This window comes from Magnolia sinica, chromosome 12, assembly GCF_029962835.1.
Source record: "Magnolia sinica isolate HGM2019 chromosome 12, MsV1, whole genome shotgun sequence".
Classification (NCBI taxonomy): Eukaryota; Viridiplantae; Streptophyta; class Magnoliopsida; order Magnoliales; family Magnoliaceae; genus Magnolia; species Magnolia sinica.
In genome coordinates, this window is record NC_080584.1 from 80,928,170 (window position 1) to 80,950,074 (window position 21,905).

Consider the following 21,905-nt stretch of genomic DNA (forward strand, 5'->3'; position numbering starts at 1 on the left):
AAACCTCATCCTGAACACAAACTCCGAACCAAAATCTCTCCTTTAAACTAAGCCTGGAGCTGAAATCTCACCCAAATCTTTACTCCATGGGAATTCCTCCAACCCAATCCAATTTGACGCAGCACATCATCACCTTAGATTATAGTCAATTTGATCTCTCTACATAAGTGAAAATTAAACTGTTCTCCAATCAAAAGTTGTCATGGTTGTCATGAGAAATCCTCCCACACCATTCATCTGTTCTAAAAGACCACGATACGATATGATTCTAAAAATGAGGCAGATCAAAAACTCTTATGGGCCACACCACAAGATACAATGGGGATTGAATGCCTAGTAATGATAGTAATTTTGTATCAAGATGATATTTGTTCCTATAGTTTATTTGAGTTGTAATAATTTTATGAACAGCTTCGATGGCATATAAATATCATGGTCACCTTAGTAGTGGACTTTGTTGTTCATACTGCTTGTTGGCGTGGTCCACCTGAGTTTTGGATCTGCCTATTTTTAGAATTCTGTCTTGTCTTGGCCTCTTAAAACGGATGAATAGAGTGGATTTGTCGCTAAGATCTATATGGTCCCTACTCACGGAGATATCTCTTTATCCAGGTAGATAGGAAAAGAGATATCTCTATGCATGGGGTTGTGTACCCACACGGAAATATTAGTGATAAATCCACCTTATATATTTGTTTTGAAAGACTAAAGCAAGATAAAATTCTAAAAATCAGGCCTATGCAAGACTGAAACAAGATAAAGTTCTAAAAATCAGGCCGATCCAAAACTCAAGTGGACCACACCAACAAAACCGTGGGAACAGCAACATCTACGGTCGAAACCTTCTCGGAGGTGAGCATGATGCTTATAAGCCATCCAAACCATTCATAGAATTATTACCATTCAGAAAAAATATTGTAGGAACAAATATCATACTGATACAGAATTACTGTCACTGCTAGGTGTTTAATCCCCACTGTTTCGTGTGGTGTGGCCCACATGAATTTTTGATCTATACCTTATTTTTAAATTACTATCTTATAACTACTGTGATCTTTCAACACAGAAGTGATCCTTCATCTCCATGGGCCCCACACAGGAGTGGATTTGTCATTGACATACCTATGGCCCCACAGAGATCAGCAATCCGCTCCCTAATCACAGTGCCTTCAATGTCCGTACGAGATCCAGTCCGAGATGCAAAAGTATTTAAAAATAAAAATCATTTTTCTTAATAAAAAATAATTAACCAGTTACTGTTTTAGCTTGACAGATCATTGGGTATCCAAACAGCTCACTAGATTTTAGGATGATTATTGGACGGCTAAAAAGTGAAAAATAGCAATAGTCTTATTTTTAGAAACAAGTGCCCATTAATCAGAATTTAATGTTGAGCTAGTATTTGTAACGTGAACCATTTCTAAGTGCCAGCTTATTAACTGTCATACTCAGCCAGAGTATCAAATAACTGAAGGAAAAAAAAAAAGTAATTTAGATTAGTGTAATTAGTGTAATTTTACTCTTGATAATCAAAACATACAATCGTATAATACAGATCGTATGGAAATTTTTCAATATTCCAATTTTACCCTTAATCTTTCAGTTAGGACCCCAACAACTCATATACATGACTTTCCTCAGCGATTCTACTGACTGCTTCGTTTTCTCATCTCCATCGATTCTCCTCCTCTCCGAAATCATCAGCATTGAAGAAGAAGAAGAAGAAGATTCGAGAGATGGAGAGGGTCTGTGGGCTTGCGTGTAAGATCGGATGGTCTTCTTGGCATGTTGATGGAGAGATCTGAGACCGTAATTCCATCTACAAAACCCCATCTGATCTTTCAAGGCTTCAACAGCTCCGACGCTCGCTGCTATCATCCAAGCTCTGCTCGGGTAACTCATCTTCTCTGTCTATGTAGGAATGAGTTTTTCCTTTTACGAGTAGGGTAATGGATTGTGAATCTTTGAATGAGATAAGAGAAGGGTGGATGGGGTCATTTTATAGGGAGTGAGGGAGAGAGAGAGAGGTGTTGATGAGAAAACCGTCGGCGCTTTTTGGTGGTCTGGAAAAACTAGGTTCGCTTTTCCCAGATACCGGCGGCTTTTCTCTACTTAATTGGAAAAAAACAAAAGCGAGTCTGCGTGCGGCGTCGCAAATGGAGACGTGGATTAGCCACTGATAGGTTTAGTAGCGAGACTCGCCAGTGGAGTGACGTTACCAAGTTCTGTGGGCCCCACTATGTTTGTGTTGTATCCACACCGTCTATTCATTTATCAAGTTGTGTGGGCCCCATTATAATGTATGTGTTATATCCATACCGTTTATCCATTTGGAAAAGTGATTTTATTTCACTAGCCAAAAATGGGAAGCGGATTGGCTGGTGTACTACACACCAGCTAGATAGCTGTGTAGATAGGTGTCGTGCGAATACGAGCACTGACGCTCGTCGAGCTCCGAGTTGTACGAACAGTTCAAAGAAGATCAAAGTTACATGGGTCTCACAGTGATGTATTTATTTTCTCTATACCGTTCATCTCTTTTTAGAGATCATTTTAGAGCATTATTCAAAAAATGAATCATATCCAAAGATCATCTGGACCACACTACAAATAGCAGGGAGAATAATTTTCACTGTTAAAAAACTCCTAAGGCCCACCATAACGTTTATTTTACATTCAATCCGTTCATAAGGTCACAAAAACTTGAATGAAGGGGAAAACAAATTTCATATTGGTCCAAAACTTTTGTGACCCAAAAAAAGTTTCAATGGTAAACGTTCAATCTCTCATTGCTTTTTTCAACGTGGTCTACTTGAAAGTTAGATTTATAAAAATTTTTGTCTCAAGCCTTGAGACAATCTGGTAAAATGGATGAACAGTTTGGATATAACACATACCTCATGATGAGACCCACAGAACTTGCTGACATGAATACAGCAGCTATACAGCTGGTGTGAGGTACACCAGCCAATCCGCTTCCCAAAACTGAGGCAGATCCAAAACTCGATTGGATCCAACCAAAGAAATCAGTGGTGAATGAATGTGTACAATTAAAAACTTTCAAAAGCCACATTAAAATATGTTTTTTATAATAGAAGTTTTTAAAGTTTTATTCTCCTGCATTTTATTAAAAACCCTTATATCCAAAATATGTTTTTTAAAATTTTTATTAAAAATCCTTACCTGAGCAATAAGCAACTCATGCATCTTGCTTGCGCGTAGCCTTTTGGTTTTTTTTTTTTTCCTTGGGAAGTACTTAATTTTTTAAGCATGTGTGGTGGCTTATCTGATCAAGAGATAAAGAGAGAGAGAGATCTTTTTACAACGCGGCCCTCACTTGATCAAGAGGTAAAGAAATAAATTAGGAATATAAGGTCTATGTTTTGAATATAGACAAGTCCAAGTTTGATGAATGTAGACCATTGGTTCTGTTTCTTTTGATTTTATTTTTTTTAATGCATGTGTGGCCTACTCAATGAGGAAGATAAGCTCCAAACATTAAAGTAAGCAAAGTGGTCCACTTGATGGGAGAATAAATTAGAAACATTCAATAAAGCAATAGGGATTTTATGATCAATTTTTGAGTTGGGCCCATGATGTTGAGCGGGTTGTGGACACTTTAATGGCAAAGATGGATAAGAGAAGGCCCAATCAGAAGAAGAAGTAATCGGGACGGTCAAAACCCTAAAAATGGTGTATCTCGCAAACCAAAATGAGTTATTCGACGTATAATATATGATTTTGGGTAAGAGAAGTTACTTTAGCCAACTAACCCTGCTATGTCGGGTTGCTCATGCCAGATTTGTGAAATTTCATTAGATCGATGGTTGAAAGTCCATTTTATTTTCATTTTTACTATTTATAGTAAATTTTAATTTGATCATAACTTTTGATCCTTTGAGTTTTAGGAGTAGTGCCCAACATGAAAAGGGCTTAGAAAAATTAGGAGAATAACGTGGTTAGGTCAAATTGGACACTTAATATTTTTAGACGAAAACCATGAAATCTAGTAGGAATTATGACCGTCTATAATTGATAAATTTTCTATTTATAGTAAGTCACGTTTTTAGGGAGTTTGAGTTGGAGTTTGAGTCTAAAACTTTTTTTCTTAGTTTGATATTGATATTTAAAGGATTGTAAATTCATTTTTATTATTAATCAATCAAAATTACTTTAACAACTTTTCTTATTTATCTTGGGTTCAAGAACTTTCTCTTGTGAATTCAAGAGTTCGTTGTGGATTCAAGTTGTTTATCGATTGATGAAGATAGTGATCGACCTCATCATGTCCTTTAATTCCTACGTTAATTGGTATCAAAGTAAGGCTTTTTCCTCGAATCTATGACTTTTAACGATGGTTCGGGCAACATTCTTATAGATAGTGCGCTTGAGAATTTACCTTTAATAGTGGCAGCTTTCGACGTGGCACAGCAAGAGAATCTAAAAGTCATGTAAGGGCTACAAGCTGTCATCAATCATATGATAAAGGCCCTAGGCCAGCTCCGTGTTTATGGATATGATCCACCCCCAGTAGGCGTTGGAAGTTGTAATTACAAGACGGTGCCGGCAGTGAACCACAAGATCACTCCTAAGGAAGTGGGGTCCGGTGATGATGAGGTCGACGACATGATCCTCCAATATCGCAGATAAGGCGGTGATTGGGCAGATCAGACATATCGAGAATTCAGGATGAGAATTGATCATCCTAGTTTCAATGGCTAACTTCACATTGAGGATTTCATCAATTGACTTTCTGAAGTTAAGTGATTCTTCAACTATATGAAAATCCCTGAAGTGAAGAAAGTTAAGCTTGTGGCCTACAAGTTGAAGGGCAGAGTTTCAGCTTGGAGTGAGCAACCATGACCCACACAGATGAGAAAGATGAAAGCACCAATCACATATGGCAATGAATGAAGCAGCTGCTACGCCCACGACTCCTCTCTAGTGATTACAATCAGGTACTATTCCAACAATACTAAAATTATCGACAGGTGAGCTATACACGAGTAGCAAAAGCTCGATAACTCGCTCGACTCGGCTCGAAAAAGCTTAACTTGACTCAGATCAAAACGAGTTCGAGCTGAGTTCGAGCTTGCCCCTGCTCGACTCGAATACTGATCGAACTCGGTTCGACTCGGTAACTCGGTACAGTGTATATATGATGTAGATTTTCTAGCCTTAGTGAAACTCATTCACTCACACGTTTTTTTTGAAATGTGTGGCCCACCCAAGGCTTGAATCCGCTTTATATTTGATCCTATAACAAAATGTGACCCTGCAACACTGATGAACAGAATGGATTTCTCGAGGAAACATCATAGTGGACCCTACATCATCACACGTGGGTAATGCATAAAAGGAAATTTTCGTTGCTGCACGTCCAACGTACGCAACAACTCCCGATCGGAACTCATCTTCCTCTTTCCCTCTTTCCTGCCTACAAATGTTTCAAACATCTGCCATTCATTCAAAACGGGACCCACTAACAAATGAGAATGGATAATCAGAATCGTCCATCGGGGACAGCCCCATCATTTCTGACCAAAACCCGATGCTTCACGTGCGGTGAAAGGGCCAGACACGCACACCATTTTAGACAAATCAAAGTCCATACGGTGAGTGGAAACAGGAAACTTCCTTTCCCTCATGCGTACTGAACCATCCGACCTTCAAGGAGGAGAGTCCGGATGTTTTCCAATAAGGAAAGGAGATAAGGAAAGCCAAGAAGGAACAAGGTTCTGCTATTTCACCGTTTTTCACACAATGCAAACCGCATCGTAAGGGGATTCTTTCCGCAACACATCTGATAGCTACATCCAGGCCATCAATCTCATGAGTTAGGGGGTGTCGGATGGAAAATACGGACTACTCAGAAGAACCGATTCAAGAAGAGGTTTACCAGGATATAATCTACCATTAGAGCAGAACTCATCTGCTCGAACTCAGTTCGAAATCTGCTCGAACTCGGCTGAGCCGAGCACGAGCTACTGCTCCGAGCTCAAAGCCCGAGTCGAGTCGAGCCAAGTACGAGCTGGGGCTCGAGCAGACCGAGTCAAGCACGAGTTGGGCAAAGCTCGGCTCGGCTCGACTCATGTACACCTCTTGGCCAATGAGAGATTACATAGAAGATTTCTATCGCTTGGTGGGGTCATTCAGCTCGACCTCATGGGGAGTTCACATGAGCTCGACCGTACAGAACCTTTTCCACACACACACACACACACACACACACACCATTTGATTACCGGTCTTTGAATATGGTTTTTACATAATTAGTTATTGAGAAAAGATTTGATACTCAGTAAAATTGTGATAGATGATACTCAGGCACATAAATTAACTTATAAATTGCACAGGTAGAGTACAAGTAATTCTGTCCAAATTTTAGATATCATTATGAACTAAAAAATTAGCTTATTTCATTATCAGACCATTAGATTGGTTGGGTATTTGTTGGATGGTTAAAAATGAAAGTTATGTAACAATTTCATTAAACAAACAGAGCTGATTATGTGACAGTGGTTTCACAATTAGTTGGTTTATTCAACTTATTCTATTACCAGCATATCTAGCCTTATACACAGGCAGAGTATCAAACTATATTTAGATATTTTATTGCCTTTAGCTTATTTTCATTTTTGATATAGAAAATATAGTTGTATTTGCATGCCACTAGTTTCTCATAATATATATAAACCTCAAAAAGGACTCCACAATTAGGACAATGCATGACAAATAGGGCCAGGCAAATAACATTCATGCCAGTGAAATTTGTCTAATTCAATGACCCATATCAGACAACTATGATACCATGTAAATAGGGAGTCTCAAAAAAATTTAGATGATTTTTTTTCTAATTTTTATTAATTTATAATTTAAAAAAATACAAATGTAGAATGGATACAAGCTAATATGATTCATAAGTTAATATGATATGTTTTTATGATACATAAGCAAATATGATATAAATTTTATGGTGATCTGCACAACTACACATGTATACATTGATGCATGAAGTTTACACATGCATGTGGAGTTTCACAGACATTCATTCTTTCTAGACAACATGACCCTTTTGTACTATGTCCCTCTATAAGGGCGTGAGCGAAATTTAGGTGGATTAGGAGGGATAGTATTGTAAAATCCCTCCTAACCCTATCTCTAGGTTGTTTGGATGGCGGTGAATATCAGTCTGCGTCATGGAGTCAATGATTTCAGAGGAAAAGGGATTCATTGCCTGGTCATTGGCTATCATCGATCACATCCCACATATAAACAAATACCCATTTGCAGACAGCAATTACATTGCAGATTTCAACAAAGCCTTTGAGAGAAGCTCTTCCTGTAGACCTACCAGCACCTCGCATATCAAAGGTAACGGTTGTGTACCCTCTCTCCGCCAAACCAATGGTTATCCCTCTTAACAGGCCTTGGCAACTGCCCAAAACAGAGTACAGATGAACAAGCACAATTACTAAATTGTCCTTGGGGTCCTTGGGCTTGAGGACTCAGGTGTGGAGCTTAGCGTCATCGGTAGTTTTAACGATGCAGGATTTGACAGCAAATGATGGTATGGTCATAGAGAGAGAAAGAGATATGTTAAAATAGAAAGGGATTGAGAAACAAGGGGTGTCAAAGAGAGTAGATGTAAGAAATGAGCAACTGCATTTTCAAGATGTGTTTTATGGTAGTTTGGTGGCCATTACTAGTGAGCGTCGCTACTTGAAAGAACCGTTTTCAGCATACCGTCGAGGATTAGACCGTTTTCCCATGAAAACTGGCGTCTGACGTGCCCTCAATGTAGATTTTTTTGGCTTGAAGCAGGACTCCTGGGATAAACTCCCATCGTTCCAAACACTCCCCTCTGTTACACCTGCTGGATTACTAAATCCCATGCCCATCCAAACACATTTCCCAGATTGTCCCAGCATATTGCACCCATCCAAACAGATATCCCAAATCGTCCCGAAATATTGCAATACGGTGGAACTCCTTCACATCCACCGACAACATACATCATTACCTTAAACTTAGTTCCATCCTTTCTAATCCCACCCAATGCGACTGGTCAAACACGCCCTAAAGTAGTTGCCCACAACATGCACATAAGGTTTATTCAATCATCCTTGAGGATACTTCATGGGAATTGGTCATGAAGATGAGGTCCAATCGATAAGTGGATTGGCCTAATTTCCATGCAATTTTTATGTTGTGAACCATCGATTTCATAGGTTCTAGGTAATTTGACATGTAATCTAGTGAGTACTTGTTCTTGTGTTATGTTTTACTTGAGTCCTACATTTTAAATCCAAAACTAGTTTAGTTCAAATATTACTATGTTACATTGTTGTTTAGTTAAACAACCTCCTACATCTATGTCTATAATGTATATATGATGTGACTAGCTTCTACACATTTCTATTGCCATAAATAGTTTCTCAATACTAAATAACTTCGAATATTGAAAGAGCATGGGAACATGTTTAAATGAAAAGGTATTTTAGGAATTGAAAATAAAATTGCTATTTAATGCACCATTTGTATTTCATCCAAAAGCCTTTTCACGGGTTGGAATTTATTTACAAAAGGTAATGGAGGGTATAATTGTAATTTTCACCTGAGCAACCACTCTCCTCTCCAATACATGTAGATTATTACCTGCCAACAATACAGCTATGGAGCTAAGAGCTAAGTATGGAGGAAATGGGTGATAAAGAGATCATTATTTTCTTCCTTTATGATAAACCTCAAATCAACGAGAAACCTTAAAACCATGAGACAAAAGAGTCACTAAAAGTAAAATATTATTGAGAATGATAAATAAATTTTTTTTACGAAGTCCTGTCATAGGACTTATAAAAGCCTTAAACTCTAAATTGGTAACTTCTTTTAAATTATTATTTTTAAAATAATAAAAAATATTAAAATATTAAATAATTTAAATTTACTCAAAAAATTTCACATGATTCAAATAAAGACTTTAAATATAATTAGATTTTTTTTTTGAAATATTAAACAACCTGAAATTAGTAAAAACCATAACTCATTAGAAAATATTTTTTAACTTAAATTTTAGATTTTTCTACTAAATCAATTAAAGAATTTTATTCAGATTTTAATAGACTTTAACATCAGCCAACATGTAGAGATTGTCGATAGCTTTCGACTAACGTATTATATGCATGAAATGGATAACCAATTTCAAAATTTATCATTGTTGGAAGTTACAGTATGCGTTAGACTTGCATCAAACTTTCTAGCCTGATTTCTTTTAAGCTTAGATTTCAATGAGATTGTCCTTGACTTTGACCTACATCAGAAATTTCCACTAGAAAAAACTCGTTCTCAAGTTTTGAATGACAACGGTGCATCACAATGACAATAGCATATCAATTTATGAGGGGTCTATCTCCTTGAATTCCTTGAATTTTGCTTCCCTCAATTCCTCAATTTATGAGGGGTCTATCTTCACCTTTTTTTTCAATAATGGATTTGCTATCAGAAATTGCCCCAGAGTTGATTGTAATTTCATTCGTTACTCAACATCCATTAAAAACATTGTTGTTATCATGAACATTACTCGTTGATGTATGCAATTTATTTATTGTCAAGAAGGTATAAGGTTACAAATTTTTATTGAGTTTGCCAAGATGGCATTAAAGGTTTGCATCTCCTTGTTCAAAGTGTCATTTGTAATTTATTTATCCATTAATCATTTTTATGATTCCATCCATCAACTGATATTTTAATTTAATTAAAACTTTTTCTAGTCCAACTATTAATCCATTAGATGATTCATCTGTGGATCCATCCAGCAATCTAATAGTGAATTTGTCAAGAGGCACTCGATCTACATAGGCCCACTTTTATTATTTACCAATAGATTCTTAAAGGTAAACTTATTGTTCTACATAAGTCATTTTTTCTTCTTTACTTGAATTAGTATTACCACTATAGGTTTATAAGCTACAATTAGATCTAGTTGCCTGATCATATAAATAGATCGGCCATGAGCCCCTTCAATGATCATAGGTTGTTTATTGCCATGAATATATCCTCATAGACTCAGTCAATTAATTAATCAGTATTATCGTCTCCTGCAATGATCATAAGTTATTTATTGCTATAAATATATTTGTGCCTCATAGCCTTAGTCAATTAATTAATCGGCATTATCGTCTCCCGCAATGATTATATGTTCTCCTAATAAATAGTTAAGAAGCCAAAAATTATTGTCACCTAATCTGCTATTAAAAGCCATTAAACTAAGAGAGATCTCATCATGACACCAAATAATATAACATATGCATGCTGGAAAGGAATGATGAATAGATTATTGTCTTCTTCATTAATGATAAACCTAGAGTTCATGATGAACCTTACATCTATGAGGCCAATAAAATTTAGATGACAAAATCTTATTGAAAATAATTAATAATGTTATTTATAAAGGCCTTTTCATATGTCTTATATAAAACCTTAAAAACTAAATTTGTTACTTTGCAAAGTAGTAAAGTTTTTTTAAAATAAAAAATGACTTCTAAACTAAATTAAATGCTTTCACATAACTTAAATAGAGACTTCAAAATCTAAAATACTCTAAAAATAGAAGAAAAAAAATACAACTTATTAAAACTATTAAGTTTTAACTGATATTTGTGTTTTCCCACTTTAACCAAGCCACATGTGACCTTATAAATAAGTCCGGTGGCAAATAACGGTGGGCCCCATGAAATTTTTAACGGTAGGCCATTTTCCCTAGGTGTAGTCCACTACTAGTCCAGGTGGGGCCCATACCTATTCTGAATCAAGCGGGGATTTGTGTGGGCCCTTTATCCAGGTCTATGGGACCTAAACAACAGGATGTAATATTATGTGGACCTCATGGCTAGCTGCAAAAGAGAAATGAAGAAGAGAGAGGGGGGGAAGGAGAGAGACGATTGGGGTCGGGCCTTGTCACTAATGGGGCCCACATTTTATATATAATACATATAGTGGGGGTATGGTAGTTCTGATGCCAAAAAAAAAAAAGATAACGAGTCGAAACTATAACACATTCACCATAATTAGGTCCCACATTAATAGACCTACCATCTTCGACCACAACACATAACAAGGGGGTGTTCTTAGTGCTTGTTCACTCCCCAAGCATAGGGTTGTGATGAGTAGTAAACTCGGTGAGACCGAGGTCGAATCCCAAGGGACTGATACCCGTACATTATCTGAAACTAAGTCGAACAAGAACTAGATTAAGATGAAATCTAAATTGAATGATTTTTGAGGAATAATAGTGAAATACTAATCTAAAAATTAAGGAATTCAGTGGAAGAAAACTAGGGATTCAGAGGATCCACTTGTAGAGATCAAGGAGATCTTATGCCTGCATCAAGAATCATGGAAATTAAACTGAACTTACTTGATCTAGTTTTCACGAGATGAAAGGTATATGAATTAGAATGGATTCCATCACCAAACCATGCCTAAAAGACAAAGCAAACAACAGAATTAAACTAATTACCAACCAATCAACAATGCATGAAGGTTAGGAAGGGTGCCGTCATCCGACCATGCCCAGGAGACGATGGTGGACAAAAGGACTTCCTAACGTCATAAACATAAAAAGGAAGGAACATGTTTAAAGCTATCGCAGACCCATTGTAATTTTAGTCACAACAGACCATTTAAAAAAAACTAAAAATATTCCCATAATCAGACAAATATCAAGTCAATTCCATGAAAATAAAAAGCATAAGCACAGAGTTCTTCCCATCACGCTACAAGCTTCACCTCTTAGCCCTAACTAAGAGGTTTAGCCGATCACGGGCATGATTAGGCTAAATCCAAAATAAACAAAAAAGAAGAAGAAAAGAAAAACAATTAACTCTCTCTCTCTCTCTCTCTCTCTCTCTCTCTCTCTCTCTGCTCACGTCCAGCCCCAGCCTTCAATCCCTCCTTTTCTGCCCCCGCTGTCTTGCTCTCTCCCTCTCTTTTATAAGCAATGAAGGCAGTAGCTACGTCAGATCCTCCTGGAGTCGGAGAACTTCCTACATGCATTTTCTTTACGCAACGCAGTAGGCGTGCTTTTTCCTTACGCAAAGCAACGTGCGTAAGAGAACCTACGCTGGTTGTTTGGTGGGGCCCATTCCTGATATCGGTGGAAGAATCCAAGCCATCCATTAGATGAAGAACGAAACATTAGTTAGAAATGACATGGTATGGCTTGCATTCGGTGTGGCCCACAAAGATTTTTCTTGCACCGTTCGTCTTCTTTTAGATGGTTTGAAAACTGATCTTCATTGTCTTCTAAAATTCGGTCACCTAAGCTTGGATGAGAAGGCACATAGGCTCTTGATAGACGATCCAGATTAAATCGTTGGTGTACGGTGGTGGCCCACACGATTCATCCGTAGGCTCTGTTGCGAAACAGAACCTGCGCATTCAGCGCTGTGATGGCTGGTGGGTCCCAGATTGACCTCAGAAGGAAAATCCAATCTGTTCATTGCGTTCCTCTCAAAAAACTAGTTGGAAAAGGATATTTTTGTATGTCTTTTGGTTCGGCCCACTGAATCTTTTCTTTCACCTTCCATCCTGCATTTGATTGCTATTTACACGTGTGTGCACGCATGGGAATAGAAGGACACCTAGGCGGGGGTCCAGCCTCCCCTCTGGACGCGATGGACGGTCCAGATCTTGTAAACGAATGATGAGTGGGGCCCACTAGTGAAAACCGATGGACGATGGCAGGACGCTGTGTCCGTTTTTTGGTTTGGAGAAGATGGAGTCGGTCAACGTGTACTGACCGACCTTGAGAATTGTAGTGCACGGCTAGTGCACTTGTCTACTGTGCACACATGATATACATGAGGTCCCTTGAGGATGTTTGTGAGAAATCTGCTCCGTCCATCTGTATTCTCATCTCATTTAACGCGTTGATACCAATTTTGAAGCATATCTAGATGGCAGGTGGGCCCAAAATCAGAGTTTTAGGGGCTGATCTGTCCGTTGGGCCACTTCCACAGGGATAGAACAGATGAAATTCGACGTGTACGGTTAATTTATGGTCCCAATCCCATGTATGAAGTTTCGAGCCAATCGGATGGCAAAAATCCTGTGATCTTGCATTCTGCGCCAGTTTCGGGCCTTTAACGTGAATGGCTTGATTTTCTTGGATTTCTGGCGTGTAAATTCTTCAAGCTTGGTCCTCTGGAGTCCGTCCCTTGCTTTTAGTGTCATCAGAGCGTTAAATCCATGCTTTAAGCTCCCTTTTCAGTCCATGCTCGTAAATACACTCTGCATCACAAACATGATTAAAGCGGGCCATTAAACGGTATCATGTTCGTAAATCCAAGCAATAATTGGGGTCTAATATGCAATATTTGACCCTCAACACAACCCCCAACTAGCATTTTGCTAGTCCCGAGCAAAATATGCGAAAATTACTTTCAGAACTAAAAGACAATTCCTGTAAACTCGAGTGACTTGTGAACAAATGGTCAAGATGTGAAAATTCTAAGATTCATGAATGTTGGGCATAATTCTCTCCTAGATTCAAGCATATGGTAACTTCATAATTAAGTTCAAAATATTAGTCTGTCAATTAGAACAATTCTAAACATTAAATTCCATGGATGTATAGTCTAATCTCGACTTATCAACATTAAGATTCACCTCTCTATTTAAGGATATCATTGGTAACCAATAAGAGAATTCACGATAACCAAAACTTGCCTCACAGATCATCTTTTCATTTCTCTAGCTTTTGATTTTTTTCATTAAAAGTAATGCCAAGAAGGGGAATCAAATCCTCACCTACAGGGAGCAAACCTATGATGAAGACTGTACACCTAATTTTTTTTTTCACATATCATTCATAGGGAATTAAATCTACACCTATAGGGAGCAAACCTATGGTGTAGACCATTCGCCCAATCCTTTCAATTTCTCAAGTTGGTTCCTTTCAAGCTTTGTGATCACCAAATTAATCCTTCAATATCGAATGAACTTAATGTGTAAGCGAGATGTGACATGTAAAATTATGATTCAATCAATATTTAAAACTTCTAATCATGGATTAATAGTTCTAACTTAACTGTGAAATCTAACAAATAGTTGAATCCAAGAGTCATAAATTCCAACATCACTTATCTTGTAATTCTAAATCCAAGATGGCCGTCAAAATCGCTTTGAATTCATACGAAATTCTAGAAAACTTTAAAAATTTTCATAATTTCTGCTCAAGACTAAGAAAACACTGATTAGGAAACCTAATCTCCCACCCCTAACCTAAAATCTACATTATCCTCAATGTAAAAGAAATAAGCATGCAATGCACATGGGACAACGAAAATATAAGAGGAGTGATGGAAAGATAGTACCTGGACGAACGAATCAAGAGGCTTTCCAAAGATATCTACGTAAGAGCGGGTCAGCACAAGAGAGAAACCAACAGAAGTAAAATAAAAATAATAAAAATAAAATCATACCTACACCACTTTCGCAGGTGCTCTCGATTGCATTTAGCGTATGCAACAAGCCTTTAAACCCCTAGGTTGCCCCTAGTGAACGAGTTGTAGTCTCGTGAGGGTTTGCAGCAATGTTACCCACAAACATTTGAACTAACTAACTAAAATAAAATAAAATAAAAGGTTGGGTTGCCTCTTAGGAGCGCTAAGTTTACCATCTATCCTAAAACAGCATAAAGGAAACTACCCTAGTCCTATAAAAACAGGAAACCTACCTATACCTCCATCAGACTAAGAGATCAATCCTGGTAAACAGGATCAGTCAGAGGTATGGACATGTCTTCTGAATCAAATTTTTCGACAAATGGCTTTAAGCGATGTCCATTTACTTTGAACTCCTTGCCATTGTCAGGATCTCTTATCTTAACGGCCCCATGAGGATACGCAGTAACCACAATGTAAAGGCCAGTCCAACGAGATCGAAGCTTACCTGGAAAGAGATGTAATCGAGAATTATACAAAAAGACTTTTTGACCAGGTGTGAATGATTTTCGTAGAATACGTTGGTCATGAAACGCCTTCATTCTGTCCTTGTAAATTCTCGAGTTCTCGTATGCGTCGTTCCGGATTTCTTCGAGTTCATTCAACTGAAGTTTGCGTAGCGAGCCAGCGTTGTCCAGATTGAAATTCAAATTTTTGATCGCCCAGTACGCTTTATGTTCCAACTCCATAGGCAAGTGACAAGCTTTCCCATAAACAAGTCTGAAGGGAGATGTTCCAATAGGGGTCTTAAAAGCAGTACGGTATGCCCATAAGGCATCGGTCAATCGGATTGACCAATCCTTACGATCAGGGTTAACCGTTTTCTCTAGGACATGTTTGATCTCCCTATTGGAGATCTCAGCTTGCCCACTTGTCTGTGGATGGTATGGGGTGCTCACCTTATGAGAGATATCATATTTCTTCATTAAACTCTCGAATGGCCTATTACAAAAGTGTGAGCCCCCATCACTAATGAAGCTCGAGGCGTTCCGAATCGGGAAAGGATGTTCTCTTTTAAGAATTTAATGACCGTGCGATGGTCATTATTCTGACACGGAATCGCTTCAACCCATTTTGTGACATAGTCTACAGCGAGCAAAATATATAGATTTTCAAAAGATTGGGAGAATGGTCCCATGAAATCAATGCCCCAGTAATCAAATGCTTCTATGATAAGGATGGGATTCAAAGGCATCATATTTCGATGGGACAATGCTCTCAATTTCTGACAACGCTCACAAGCCTTGCAAAACTCATGAGTGTCCCTGAACATAGTGGGCCAATAAAAGCTACACTGCAAAATCTTGGCTGTTGTCTTTTTAGCAGAAAAGTGACCACCACAGGCCTGTGAGTGACAGAAGGAGATGACACTCTGATGCTCATCGTTTGGCACACATCTCCTTAGGATCTGGTCTGGGCAATATTTAAACAAATATGGATTGTCCCAGGAAAAGTTGCGCACCTTGGCAAAGAATTTCTTCTTATCTTGTGCAGTCCACTGTGTCGGTATGGAACCTGTGGCAAGATAATTGGCAATATCAGCGAACCAAGGAAAATGGGAGACTCTGAACAGTTGTTCATCAAGGAACATGTCATTTATATGGGCCGCCTCAGGGGAATCAGAGGTATTAAGGCGAGACAGATTCACTACGTTCTCTACTCCCTTTTTATCTTTAATTTCCAAATCAAATTCTTGGAGTAGAAGGATCCATCGTATCAACCGGGGCTTAGAATCATTCTTAGAAATGAGATACTTAAGTGCCGCATGATCTGTGTAGATAATGATCTTGGATCCGATCAGGTAGGACCTAAATTTATCCAAAGCGAATACTATGGCTAGGAGTTCCTTTTCCGTAATCGAGTAGTTCACTTGGGCAGAATTTAAAGTTCTACTTACGTAATGAATGACGTAGGGCCTCTTATCTTTTCTCTGGCCTAGAACTGCTCCAAGAGCATAATTAGAAGCGTCGCACATAAGCTCAAAAGGAAGGCTCCAATTGAGTGGCTGCATGATAGGTGCAGTGGTTAACATGCCCTTAAGCTTGGTGAAAGCTTCCTGGCATTGCTCCGTCCACTCGTATGGTGCATCCTTTTGTAGAATATTACATAAGGGATGAGAGAGGAGACTAAAGTCTTTTATGAATTGTCTGTAAAATCCTGCGTGTCCTAAGAAGGATCGCACATCTCTGATGTTCTTAGGTGGAGGTAGGTTAGAGATAAGATCGATTTTTACCTTATCTACCTCGATTCCCTTGGACGAGTTGATATGCCCAAGGACAATTCCCTTCTGAACCATGAAATGGCACTTCTCCCAATTAAGTACCAAGTTCTTTTCTTCACATCTTTTCAATACACATTTAAGACTCTCTAAGCACTCGCTGAAAGATGAACAAAAAATAGATAAATCGTCTATGAAGACCTCTAGATATTTCCCCACCATGTCAGAAAAGATACTTATCATACATCGTTGAAAGGTGGCAGGGGCATTACATAATCCAAATAGCATCCTTCTGTAGGCAAAGGTGCCGTAGGGACATGTAAATGTGGTCTTTTCCAGATCCTCAGGAGCGATTTCAATCTGATTGTAGCCCGAATACCCGTCAAGGAAACAGTAATAGGAGTGACCAGCTAGCCTTTCCAAGATTTGATCAATGAATGGTAAAGAAAAGTAGTCATTCCTCGTGACGGTATTCAGCTTCCTGTAGTCAATGCACATTCTCCAACCAGTAGTAACTCTTGTTGGTACGAGTTCATTATTGGCATGGCTACGATGGTGATCCCGGACTTCTTAGGAACCACCTGAGTTGGACTCACCCATTGACTATCAGATATGGGGTATATAATACCCACATCCAATAGTTTAAGAACCTCGGCCTTAACCACTTTCCTCATGTTTGGATTTAGTCTACGTTGTAATCGTCGAGCGGTCTTAGCATTATCCTCAAGATATATGTGATGAGTACAAATCGAGGGGTCGATCCCCTTGAGGTTCGCTATCGTCCATCCAAGGGCTCCCTTATGCTCAATGAGAGTAGATATGAGCGTACTCTCCTGTTCTTTCTCCAGGTGGGCAGAGATCACCACCGGGTATGTCTCCTCTTGACCTAAATAGACATATTTCAAATCAGAAGACAAAGATTTTAGGTCAAGCTTCAGTAGCTTGAGGTTAGATGGTAGAGGTACTACATCGGTTTGGGGCAACTCTTCAAATTGTGGCCTCCACCGGTTAACTTCAAGTACCGGTGCAGTATCAAGCAAGGCACACGTCTCCCTAATCATGTCATCATCAAAATCATGGGAGTGGGCCAGGCACATCTCTAGAGGGTCAAAGGATAAGGTCAGAGGTGTCGTATCTTCCACTAAAGAGTCAATCATGTTAATGTCGTGGAAATCGTCATCATCCTCTAAGTTTCTGCCGTTATTGAAAAAGATGTTTGACTCCAATGTCATATTCCTAAAAGACATAGTCATGACACCATTCTTGCAATTGATAATTGCGTTTGAAGTGGCAAGGAATGGGCGACCAAGAATGACGGGAATCTGAGTGCTCATGTTATTGATGGGTTCGGTATCCAGGATGATAAAATCTACAGGGTAGTAAAATCTATCAACTTGGACCAACACATCCTCAATTATCCCTCTTGGTACACCAACAAAGCGATCAGCAAGTTGTAGTGTGGTTAAGGTGGGTTTTAATTCACCCAAACCTAACTGTTTGTATACCTAGTAGGGAATTATATTGACGCTCGCTCCTAAGTAAAGAAGTGCATGATCAATTCGATGGTCCCCGATTACACATGATATGGTTGGGCTACCGAGATCTTTGAATTTCTGTGGCACGTCTTGCTTTAGGATGACACTCACTTTCTTGGTCAAGAAGATCTTCTTTTGAATACTCTGCCATCGTTTGGTCGTGCATAGGTCTTTCAGGAATTTGGCATATGAAGGTATCTGTTTTACGGCATCAAGTAGAGGAATGTTGACCTTCACTTGTTTCAACACCTCTAGGATATCCTGAGAGTTAGAGAGAGGTTTTGGTGCTACCAACCGTTGGAAAAATAGAGCAACCGGCTTTTCTATAAGTTCCGGTTCTAATTTTTGTAGGGCATCACTAGATCCATCATTATTGTTCTCTTCCGGTTCTTGAGGCTTTTCAGGCCTAACCGGAAGGATTTTATCAATGATCTTCCCACTCCTAAGAGTGGTGATGGATTTAGTGTGCTCCATTTGATTTGAAGAGCTGGGATTACTTATCTCGTACTGCGGTTTAGGATTGGAGAGCGGTTGTGCAGGAAGCATCCCCTTTTCTATAACCGTCATACGTGAATCCATCTTTTGCATAAAGTCTCGCATTACCTGGGTCAGCTCTTATATGGAATTTTGAACCGGTCTTCTTGAGGTTTCCCCTGATTTGGATTTTGATTGAAGAAACCTTGAGGAGTAGCAGTTTGTCCATTTCTCCAACTAAAGTTTGGATGATTTTTTCAACCAGGATTGTACGCATTAGAGGTTGGTCCATTGAAAGGTCTTTGATAATTATTTACGGCATTGGATTGTTCATTCAACACTTCTCGAAAGGCGGGTATCGTAGGACAATTTTCAGTTGTATGAATGTTGCAATCATAGATGCCGCAAACACTTTCATTAACCTTATCCTTCTTTCCTTCCATGGCCTCAACTTTTCTTATGAGCATAGTCACTTTATACTTGAGATCATCCTCTTCTTTCAAGAGATACAATCCACCTTTCTCCTTTAATTGAGTCGGCCTAGACGTGGTGTTCGACTTTGGGTAATAATCCCATGATTGTGTTTTTTCAGCAAAACTATCGAGGTAATACCATACCTCATCAACATTTTTATTAATGAATTCTCCATTACACATTGTCTCGACCATTTAGTGCATGGAAGATGTCAGTCCATTGTAGAAAAAATTTGTAATGCGCCACGTTTCAAAGCCGTGTTGTGGGCATGAACTGACCAAATCTTTGAACCTTTCCCAACATTGGTAAAATGTTTCATGCTCCTTTTGGGTGAAGTTCATGATTGCTTTTCTAAGGGTAATCGTTTTATGATGTGGAAAAATTTTCTTTATAAATTCCCTTTGCATATCATTCCATGTGCCAATGGATCTAGGACGCAGTGAATGTAACCACGTCTTAGCCTTCTCCTTTAAGGAAAAAGGAAAGAGTCTCAGCCTGACTGTGTCCTCAGACACATTTTGAAAATATAAAGTGGCTATGATCTCATCAAACTCTTTCAAATGTAAATATGGTTCTTCAGATTCAAGCCCATGGAACTTATGAAGGAGTTGGATAACCCCTGACTTGATGTCCATATGTCCTGTATTTTCAAGAAAAATCATGCATGAGGGTGTACTCACCCCCGCTGGTTGTAAATAATCTCGTAAAGTACGTGGTGGGGGTGCTTGATGCACCTCATTCTCATCCTTAATGTCCTCCACCCTAGGTTGGGGTAGAAGAGGTTAGTTTTCAACCATCACTTCAATTAACTCAGGGGATTTTGAGTGGTGTCTAGTCCTGCGATGGATAGTCAACCCTTCAACCAATCCTCCTTCAGTTAAGAGACGTCGAGTGTTGTCACGGGCCCACTTGGGCATAAAACACTCGCAGCCCTCAATCTAATTCGAAACCTAATCCTAAGAAAGGAAGAGAAAATTTAGAAAGAAAGAGAGAGTTAGAAAGAAGTTACCAAATTGAAAGCCCTAAGTAACAAATCTTGTAAAAGAAAACAAAATAAGTCAGTTTCTAAAGAAAATGTCTAGAATTAGAAAATCCTTAAAAAAGAAGATAGAAACAAACCAGTTTCTAAAAGAAGAAATTCCTAAAAGAAAGTGGAAATTTCTAAAATAAATTAGGAAAGCCCTAAACTAGAAAGTAAGTTACTAAAAGAGATCTGAAAAATTGAAAGTAGAGAAAGAACTTACCGAATTAGAAATTTCTATCTTAAAGGCCTACAAAATAGGAAAGTTAGTTTCTAAACAAAAATTCTAAAAATAAATTAGGAAACAAAATTAGATTTTAAAAGAGCCAGAATTAGAAAGTTTCTAAAATAGAAAATCTAAACCTAAAATTAGAAAGTTTTTAAAAATAAAATAAAGGAAAGATGATTTAGTTTCTAAAAATTAGAAAGAATTTCTAAAAAGGAAAATAACTAACCTAGTTTCTAAAAACAAAAGAGGAAAGTTTCTAAAAATAAACTATTTCCTAAATATAGGAAAATACTAGAATTAGAAAATTTCTAAAATTCAAACCCTAATTTAAAAATAGAAAAAGTAGAGGAATTAGAAAGGGATTACCAATTTAGAAGTTTATGTCAGGGTCCTACAAAACAGGAAACAAGTTAGTTCTAGAAATCAAATAGAAATAAAAATCTAAAACTAAAGTTAATAAAATCCTAATCTTAAACTAATTCTAAACCTAATTAATTTCAGAGAATCGCAACCGTCAATCTCCGGCAATGGCGCCAAAAACTTATTCACTCCCCAAGTATAGGGTTGTGGTGTAGTAATAAACTCGATGAGACCGAGGTCAAATCCCAAGGGACTGAACCTTATACGTAATCTGAAAATAAATAGAACTAGAACTAGAAAAAGATGAAATTTAAATCAGGTGGATTTGAGGAATAATGGTAAAATATTAAACTAAAATATGTAGAATTCAAAGGTAGGAAACTAGGGATTTAGAGGATCCAGTTGTAGAGATCAGGGAGATTTATGCTTGATTCATGAACTCAACTAGACTTCGAGTCTCACCTTTATCTAGTTGGAAGATATACCACTAAAACACAATCTGAACTTCTTTTGATCTAGTTTTCAAAGAGATGAAAGGTATGAGAATTAGAGTCGATTCTATCACAAAACCATGCCCATGAGACAAAGTAAATAACAGAACTAAACTAATTCACAACCAATCAAAAGATACATGAATGTTAAGAAAGATTCCGTCATCCAACCATGTCCAAGGGGCAATGGTGAACAACAGGGCTTCCTAATTTCATGACAAAAAAATAAGAGAAAGAAAATACTCAAAGCCATCGCAAATCCATTGTAATTTAAGTCACAACAAACCATTAAAAACCGAAAGCATTCCTATTAATTAACTAGAATCAAACGTCAGTTCATAAACATGAATCCAAGACGTAAAATCACCCCATCACACTACAAGCTTCACCTCTTAGCCCTAGTTAAGAGGTTTAGCCAACCATAGACATGATTAGCAAATCTCTTAAAAAAGGAAAACATACAGCCAAAGCAAAAGGAAAAAAATACTCCGTAAGAAAACTGCCCCACGTTCCCAACCTTCTCTCTCTGCTCCACGTTCCCAGCCTCTCTCCCCCCCAGATTTCTCTCCCTCTCTTTCTTTTATAAGATCAGTAAGGTC

General features: G+C 38.2%; 1 protein-coding gene and 1 non-coding gene across 2 annotated transcripts; one reads left to right on the forward strand and one right to left on the reverse strand.

Moving 5' to 3' along the window:
• Window positions 1-1,482: 1,482 nt before the first annotated feature.
• LOC131221875 (uncharacterized) lies at window positions 1,483-1,961 on the reverse strand. Its single transcript, XM_058217173.1, has one exon. It carries the CDS (start codon window positions 1,900-1,902, stop codon window positions 1,600-1,602), a length of 303 nt encoding a protein of 100 aa, XP_058073156.1. The 5' UTR covers window positions 1,903-1,961; the 3' UTR covers window positions 1,483-1,599.
• Window positions 1,962-19,457: 17,496 nt separating this feature from the next.
• LOC131222137 (small nucleolar RNA R71) lies at window positions 19,458-19,564 on the forward strand. The gene has a single exon (XR_009159844.1). It is a non-coding gene; the product is annotated as a small nucleolar RNA R71 (small nucleolar RNA).
• Window positions 19,565-21,905: the final 2,341 nt, after the last annotated feature.